Source organism: Silene latifolia, chromosome X (genome assembly GCF_048544455.1).
Source record: "Silene latifolia isolate original U9 population chromosome X, ASM4854445v1, whole genome shotgun sequence".
Lineage (NCBI taxonomy): Eukaryota > Viridiplantae > Streptophyta > Magnoliopsida > Caryophyllales > Caryophyllaceae > Silene > Silene latifolia.
The window spans coordinates 66,551,135-66,560,068 of NC_133537.1; the positions used below are offsets into that span (position 1 = coordinate 66,551,135).

The window sequence follows — 8,934 nt, forward strand, 5'->3', positions numbered from 1 at the left end:
CCGCGATTGAACCCGTACCTGTCGCAGGACTGGGGTTGCGGGTAAAAATTCGGTTGGATGAAAATTATTGTGAAAAGTGGATAATTGGCCTTATTCTTGTTTTAGGCCATTTAATATGTTTTTATTTCACATATGTTGTTGGTTGATTTTAACGGGTTCTTATATTGTTGAAACAGCCTTAGATTCCCCGAAACCTTTAATATTGTTAATATTGCTTGAAATGGAATTTGGTATTGAATACTTCTTGCAGGTTGTTGTGTTTGTCATAGATAGGACTTTATAGTCTTTGACGAGTATATGTTCACTGCTTAATAGCCTTTGTGTTCCTGACTTGGTGGGATTATATCCAAGTTGGGGCATGACCTCGTTACTTATTTTGAGGGTAAGTGGTCAGGTTAAGTACTAGCCAACCCTTTGGTGGATTCCTTAGGGTACTCACTTTGTTTTAGAAAAATTGTGGGTCTTGGGTGCGGTGGTGTGTATCCGCATGTCTAGGTCTGCGCAGATTTTAGGCTAGGGTTGTGTTGTGTCTTGGCCATGTTTTGATAGAACCTCTGAGCCAAGATACCGGTTCGATTACCTTCCCTACCTCGTGGTATAGACTCGAGTTACAGAGTGACTATTGACGGTGCTAAGAACTTATGCCTGTCTTTGATATATTGCCCTTTCTTGTATGGTGATTTTATGAATTGTAATAGGTGAGATGCAAGCCGGTTACAATTGATAAAGTTTGGATTACTGCTTGTTATATGTTTCACATGATAGTTTAATTTGGTCAGTTTAGTGTTCATATGAAAGAATATTCGATAATTAGTTTATTTATGATGTTGTTTACATGTTACATTACATGTTACATTAAATATGACATTTCGTGGCTTAGGGGACTCGAAGTTACTCCCCACTGAATTGTGGCTTTCGTGTTTGTATAAAATGCGAATGACAGGTTGATGATGATTTGATGGGGTACACGGACGAGCTAGTGAGCAAAAGAACCTTGGACCTAGTTTGGTTATATTTTGTAGTAAACCTTTAAACTTATGGTTGTGTATATATTTTGAAGGGACATATGTCTCCCTCTTTTACTTTGGTTTGTATCACTTTATCCTCGCGACTTTAGCTATGTTATGTAAATTAGTTTGTTAGATTTGCAGGTTTTGGCACTCTTCATTTGGAAGTGTTTGTGAATGGTTTAGAAAAGTTTTTAAAATTACAGGTTTTTATCCAGTCGAACCAATTACAAACATATCCTGTCAGTTTTTCTATAGAATTTACGTGTTTATTTAACGTTAAAATGAGGGTGTCACAGTTGGTATCAGAGCTTGTTGCTCCCGACGCACGTTTGTGCACCCCACTTAAAATCACTTGACCTTTAAATAATAAACTTGAGAGATGGGTAGGATGGGTAGATTTAGGATTTGGGTTGTGGCGGTGGGGGCTGCGGGTGGTTGTTGTCGTGGGTGGTTGTTGGGTGGTGGCAGTGCGTGGGGTGTGCGTGGTGGCGTGTTTGTTGTCGTGGTGGTGGTGCGTGGTGAAATGGGTGCAGGCTTTGGGTTGTGGCGGTGGGGGCTGTGGGAGAAACGGTGCGGCTCAGATCTGGAAAAAAACGGTGCGGCTGGGTTGGTGGAGGTCGGGGTGATGCGACGCAGTGGTGTTGTCGTGGGGTGGTTGTCAAGGCTAGTTGTCGGATCTGGAAAAGGGGATATTTTTGGTGGTTTGTGGTGGTTGGTTATTTGCGTGGCTTTGGGTTGTCGTTTGTCGGATCTGGAAAAGGGGATTTTTTTGGGGGCGTGAGGGAGAGTGAGGTGGTGTCGGGTGGTATTAGCCACTGAGATGGTGGTGTGTGAGTGGTGTGTCGTGGTTGTGTGAGTGGTGTGTCGTGGTGGTGGTAGCGGGTGTGTAGGTGGTGGGTGGTGTGTCGTGGTGGTAGCGGGTGTGTGAGTGAATGAGGGGGAAATTTTTTTTTTTTGATTTTTTTGAATCATTTGGTTTTTGATTTTTGTTGGATTTTTGAGAGGAATTGAATGTTTTTGATTTTTTAGAGAGATGAGAGGAATGATAATTGTGTGAGATGAGAGAGAAGTGAGTGAAAAATAAATGTTATATAGTAAAATTAGTGGTTGATTAGTGGAGGTAGTGAGGGAAAGTGATTAATTAGCTTCAATCCCCTCCATTTAGCATTAATCCCTCCCTTTTCCCCTTCAATCTCAACCCTCCATCCTATCTTTTCAATGGCTCTTAAGAGGACTTAGGGACTCAATGTTTTTTGGTGGACTCACTTGATCCTTCTTTTATATATATATATATATATATATATATATATATATATATATATATATATATATATATATATATATATATATATATATCATTTTTCGACCGTGTCGATTATAATTATCGTAGTTCACTAATATAGTTCACATAAAAGGTGATATATGACCTCACATGCATATTTTACTTATTGTATATAAAATTTCGTATAAATTTGATTTATTTTGCATGATTTATGATTTTTGTGTGATAAAAATGAAATAAATGGAGGTAAAATGGTTAAAAATAGTTAAACTTCGAAACAGGCCATGAAATTTTAGTATGTTGTCACATGCATGTTTTACTCACTGTGTGTAAAATTTGAGATGAACTTGGTTCATTTTGCATGATTTATGAATTTTTAGAGTAAAAATGACATAAATAGTGACTATTTTAGCAAAAATAGGTAAAACGAATTACATGGCATGATAAAACTATTTTAGGTTGCATAATTATCCCACATTTAAGATCTAAAGTTGGAACATTTATTAGAATAATTTTCATATGCTTTAGATGTTTTATTTGATAAAACCGATAAATAGCAACCATATTTTCTCGAAATAAATTCGAAACTTTTAACTTTGATTTTTGACATTATGGGTGTCATGGAATTATTCCAGAATATTCAAAAATTTAAAATTCAAATTTTAAAATTATTGTAATTAAATTTGGATTTATTTCATAAAAGGTTATGATTTTAAGGTAAAAAATGAGCATAAATGTTATATCAAGTTGAATTATTGTCAAAAATTGAATAATGACTAATTTTTGAGTCCTAAAAGGTTGGGATAAATAACTTTGACTAAAATTTGATTTTAGTATTATTTTGTGATTTTTATAAATTAAAGATCGCGAATATCCATAAAATCGGATTATATTTACGATATAAGTTTAAATAGGGCGATTTGGCACATAGCTTGGCAGATTAGACAGATATATTAATGCTGAAATTTTTATTGATGAATGTCATATTTCATTTATATAATTTTGTATTATGTAATTTTATCTTAGTATGACCTTAGTTTTAATCGATATTACCCGTAATGTAAGGGAATATAGATTCGGTTGTAATTTAATGTGATCTCGTATCACTTTTATTTTGTTTTATTAGATTTCTTTTTACAAATGTATAATAGGAAGTACAATGTACATTTTATTATTTATTATTTGTAATTCCGAAGTTTCTTCAATACGGTGCCATTCGGAAAGACGTTCTGATGAAGACGGTGTTCTTGAGAGGCGTGCCACTTGAAGTTCAAGGGACCAATGAAGTTGGTTTCCGAGTATGTAATAGAATATAAGATTTTCTATTTTAGGAAAGGTCATACTAGGAAATTTGTTTTCTTTAATTGCTTTGCATTTTTCTTTTTATGTTACATGCATTGCCAAATCGCCATTAACATCACATGTATATATATATATATATAGGGGCGGGTTCAGGTACGAACTAGCTTATCGTACGAACCGTACGAACCATCTAAAAAGGAAAGTTCAAGCGCGGTAATAAAACTCACCCTCACCTAAAAACTCATCCCAACAACAAAAAAAAAAAAATTGATCGAAGAAACGCGATCTCCATTGCTGCAAATCATCCTACTTTCCGCCATTATTGTTCCTGTCCCATGCAAATCTAAGAGATAAGCTTTTACTCAGATTAGGGTTTACAAAATTTAAATCGTAAATTAGGGTTTGAACAAATTGAAATTCTTAAAATTAGGGTTTACCAATTTTAATCGTATTTTGAGATTTTGATGGTAATTTAGTTTGTGTTTTGATACTATTTTTAGGATGGTTATAATTTCATCATCTTCTACTGATTCAGGTATGAATTATTGTTGTAAATACATTTTTGGGAACTATTTTTTCAATTAAATTTGGGATCCATTTCTGAAATTGCTTAAGGTGTTGTAGGTGATAACGGAAAAGAGGATGAATCAATGATGAAGAAGTTATAGGTACACATTACTGTTTTTCTTATTGCGGAATATCAGATACATGTATCTACTAAACTGAAGTAGTGTATCTAGGATCACAAAGATGTGTACCTCTGTATAATTTTTCTAGCTGTGGATAATTTTTCTGACTGTTTTTGTATTTTTTTTGGGTGGTTTATTGAGGGTCACAAGATATATCTCTGACAGAATAAAATTCTTAGCCAAAGATACATCTCTGGCTGTTAGATACATCATTCCAGCTATTTTGAAAAAAAATGTATCTGGCTAGCTAAAACAGTGTATCTGGCTAGCTAAAATAGTGTACCTAATGTGGCTTGGGTGGGAAAATATGTGCTCCGTATGTGATAAATACTCGTACTGATTATGATTTTGTGCATTGTAGAGCAGTCTTTCAAAAAATTAAGCTAGTATAGCATTTGAAAATTTTTGGATGAATGTTTAGCAGTTTGAAAATCGAAAACTTCTTTCTCTCTGCACAAATTGTTGATGTATAGTGACATATGAATTATTGTATCTAATTTGAATGAGATGTGTACCTGTGCAGATAGTATACCTGCTACTAATGTCCATGCCTCAGATATACTGGTTGTACTTCCCTTGACAGATGCAACAGGTACGCAAAAATGTAGCGAAAGCATGTATCTAATATCATAGTAACGTGTACCTATGGACTATATTTTTGCTGATTTTGGTACTGGAACATAATGCGCTTCCCTCTGTGTGTCATTTCTGTGCAGACAGAAAGATAGTTGCTTCTAATGTTGATGCTCTAATGAACAATGATATACCTCCTATGATTCCATTGACTAATGCACCAGGTAAAAAAATTGTGGTTTGTTCATTTACAAGGTTTGATTTAACTAATATAATGTACTTGCCTTAAAAATAACAACCTTTTGGTTAAATTGTCTTGTAGAAACCCCACAAGTTGGTTCTGAAAACACAATTTTTGGATTCCCAAGTCTGTCCTTAAGATCTAAAACCAATCAACGGTATGATGTTTTCAAATTTGGAAGATGGAATAGATTTTTACAACAAATACGCAAAAGTTTGTGGGTTTATTCCAAGGTTAGATTCAACAAAATTGGTTAATGGGATTGTTACACACAAGCGCTGTGTGTGTAATAAAGAAGGCAAAAGTAGGAACAAGGGGACTAAAAGAAAGAGGATCATTACGAGAACATGATGTGAAGCTAAGGTTAGTTTTAAGAGAATTGACACCGGTGAATACCAAATTTATGATTTTGTTGAGGTACACACACACGCAATGGTTACCCCAGCTACAATGGTTCATATGAAACCATCTAGGAATTTGAATCTCTTTCACAAAAAAATGATCATGGATAATTCAAGAGTAAATCATGGTCCAGTGGATTCCTTTAGAATGTTTAAGGAATATGTAAAAAGGTACAAAAATGTTGGGGCTTCTTTATAAGATTTCAAAAACTTTTCAAGGGATGTTAAGAAATATATCAAGGAATATGATGCTGAAATGTTATTGGAAACTTTCATGCAAAAAAAGGCTATGTCTCCATCATTTTATTTCGACTTTGAGGTGGATGATGAAAAAAGACTAAGTAAGATTTTTTGGGCAGATCCAATCTCAATTAAAAACTATGCCCTTTTTGGGGAAGCCGTCTCTTTTGATGCTACTTATAACTTCAATGAGTATAAAATGGTGTTTTGTCCGTTCACTGGTGTGGACAACCATAAAAGATGCGTCACTTTTGCGGGTGGTTTGTTAAGAAAGGAAGATGGAGAATCATTTACCTGGTTATTTGAGAATTTTGTGAAGGCTATGGGTGATTGCTATCCTACTACAATTATAACTGACCAATGCAAAGGCATCAATCAAGCTGTAAAAGATGTGTTTGGTGACAAAACACAACACCGATTATGCATGTGGCATATAATGAAAAAGTTGCCAGACAAAGTCGGGCCGACAATTTGCCAAAACACAAACTTTTTGAAGGAAATAAATTCTATTGTTTGGGATGGAGAGATTGATACACAAGAATTCGAATTGAGATGGAAATCAATCCTTTCTTCGTATGAGCTTTCTGATCATGAGTGGCTGAAGTCAATGTTTGACATAAATTCAAGTTGGATTCCTGCCTACTTCAGAGACATATATCTTGGTGGGATTATGCGCACAACATCAAGGTCAGAATCCGAAAATAGCTTCTTTGGAAATTTCACAAACCCGCACCTCACTCTTGTTGAGTTTTGGATGCGTTTCCAATCGGCTATGGATGCGCAGCGTTGGAAATATGCTAAGGTGACTGCCGATGATAAGAACTCTTCTCCAAAATTATCAACACCTCTCCTTCTAGAAAAAAAAAACCTCTGAATTTTACACCACCACTGTTTTTTATCAATTTCAAGAAGAACTCCAAGCTGCGTGTTTTACTTGTGGTCTTTCACCGAGGACAACTGAAGACAATAATGAGCATATTTCAATAATGGACCGCGAGAAAGACAAGGTATACACAGTTGATTTAAGTGGTAATAAATTTTCTTGTTCATGTAAGATGTTTGAAAGGATTGGGTTACTTTGTAAGCATGTTCTGTGGGTGTTAAAAGATAGAGGGTTTGATGATATCCCTACGGAGTATCTATTAGACAGATGGGGCAAATATGCAACTTGTCGTCCCATTTTTAATGTTGTTGGGACAACCCTCCTAGCTGATTGTATGTCAATAGAAAACCACCAAAGTAAGATAAGTGAATTGTGGTCGGAAGTATTTACTTCAGTTTCGCTTGTTGAAGATAATGAGGAACTTGGTGATGAGCTACTTGAACTTCTTCGCGCTTTCAACGAGAAATTGATGATTTCAGTTAAGCGTGGGAAGTCAAAAAACAAGAAAGCTGAAATTGAGATGCTTATTGGCTCGAAAATACCGTCTGAAGCTAGTGTTCTACCACCAGAAAAGTGTAAGAATAAGGGATCAGGAAGACGGATTACTTCAAACAAGGAAAAGGCAGTACAACAAAATGCAAAACCCTTGAGGAAATGTCGTGCTTGCGGTGAAATGACTCATCATGATAGTAGGAATTGCCCAAGTCGAGCCACTCAAAAGTGAGTCCAGTTTGATTTCAGCTAGAAAAAGTTTAAGTTGTATTAAGTATTCTAAAAACTTTCTAGTATGTAAAGACTTCTAAGAAGTATGTTGTATTTGACTTTAAATAGTGGTCTTTCTAGTAAGTAAAGACTTCTAAGAAGTATGTTTAATTAACGCATCATGATAGTAGGAATTGCCCAAGTCGCGAAGTGTTATTTGGTTGTCTAATGTCTCACATTTACTGTTCAAACTTTGCTTCTCTATTATTATACTAACTTTTATTGTGTACCCTCAAAAGTCGAGGTGTGACACACATAATTAAAAATAAAATATAAATACAAATTGAAGATTAAGTTCTTTATTTTAAAAAATTGATGAAACAATGGGAATAGTGAATTGGTGTAGTTTTTCTCGTATCTGAAACCGTCATTCACATGACCCTTCTGAAACCGTCATTCACTTGGAATTAAACGAAGAATGAGTTTCAATTCTTTTTGGATTAAACCGTCATTTACACATTTTTAGACATTTCATCTGCCTTAATTATTTACCACACATTTACACATTTCTAGACATTTCTAGACATCATGGCAAGTGCCATGAATGTGGTTATTTACAACGTTTCACACCAAACATTCATTCGTTAACTCTATGCATTGCATCTGCCTTAATTATTTCTATATAAATAGGTTTTACAATCTCTTTGTTTCAAAAAACTTCAAACTTAATCCATACTGAATTCCCTCTCAACCATTATGTCTTCTAATAATTCATCTGATGCATCTGATGCATCCTATGAATCTGATGCATCCTATGAATCTGATGCATCCTTTGATTCAGTAGAAAGTTTTGGACGCCATTCCGAAATATCGTACGTCAAACCTGTGATGTGTATTCTTTATAATTTGCCAAGCACACGAGATGGGTTTGGAAAGGAAACTCTCTCATATGATCTTGACAGATTATTAGAAATTATTCGGGGTGCTGGATTAAATTTAGTTCAAGCTATCCACCCGGCTATTACTGACAATGGGTCGTTCAAGGGACATGCAATGATTGAGTTTGGAGCGGGAGATGAGCGCAAATGCTTCCTTCAAGCTCGCAAACTGGAGCGCGCTTTTTCTAATAATGAAGCTTCGAGGTGGTGGTTTGAAAACGTTAAACCTCCGTCAGGACCATATTTATGGGTTGCTAATAGAGATGATTTGGGACTGGTCGCATATTTGTATGCGAAGGGGCCTTCCTTTGAGTTCGGGACAATTCCGCTTGCATGGGAAAACGACCCAGTGGATTGGGTTGAAGGTGATAATGATGTTTTCAGTGATATTCGTTTTGAAATCCGCAATTACTTTCCGGATTATTAATTTGTACTGTACTTTTTATTATGTTGGTTATATTTTATTAACTTCAAAGATCGGCTACAATCCACATTTTGAATAATAAGTAGATTAAATTGAGTCTTGTTCAGTTTAAAGAGATGGAGCAACAGATTGGATTTGGTACGGCCAAGTCAGAATTTGGGTAAAATTGGATTGTAGAATTTCCGTTCGCTTTGTCGGGTACCAATTGTTAATAGAATTAAGAACTTAGTATTATTATAAGTCCGAAAC

General features: G+C 35.3%; 2 protein-coding genes across 2 annotated transcripts; both read left to right on the forward strand.

Moving 5' to 3' along the window:
* The first annotated feature begins 4,095 nt into the window (after nucleotides 1-4,095).
* Nucleotides 4,096-6,612, forward strand: LOC141617516 (protein FAR1-RELATED SEQUENCE 5-like). The gene is made up of 5 exons (XM_074434712.1): nucleotides 4,096-4,129; nucleotides 4,807-4,875; nucleotides 5,000-5,080; nucleotides 5,179-5,254; nucleotides 5,718-6,612. The coding sequence occupies exons 1-5, from the start codon at nucleotides 4,096-4,098 to the stop codon at nucleotides 6,610-6,612; spliced, it is 1,155 nt and encodes a 384-aa protein (XP_074290813.1).
* Nucleotides 6,613-6,724: 112 nt separating this feature from the next.
* On the forward strand, nucleotides 6,725-7,345 carry LOC141617517 (uncharacterized). Its single transcript, XM_074434713.1, has one exon. It carries the CDS (start codon nucleotides 6,725-6,727, stop codon nucleotides 7,343-7,345), a length of 621 nt encoding a protein of 206 aa, XP_074290814.1.
* Nucleotides 7,346-8,934: the final 1,589 nt, after the last annotated feature.

What these genes read in the sequence shown, in the direction of transcription:
- LOC141617516 (XM_074434712.1), top strand. Translation starts at nt 4,096, where the DNA reads ATGGTTATAATTTCATCATCTTCTACTGATTCAG. An exon ending in TCCATTGACTAATGCACCAG is followed by an intron (nt 5,081 to 5,178) that starts GTAAAAAAATTG and finishes ATTGTCTTGTAG; the next exon opens with AAACCCCACAAGTTGGTTCT. An exon ending in AGATCTAAAACCAATCAACG is followed by an intron (nt 5,255 to 5,717) that starts GTATGATGTTTT and finishes AAACTTTTCAAG; the next exon opens with GGATGTTAAGAAATATATCA.
- LOC141617517 (XM_074434713.1), top strand. Translation starts at nt 6,725, where the DNA reads ATGGACCGCGAGAAAGACAAGGTATACACAGTTGATTTAAGTGGTAAT.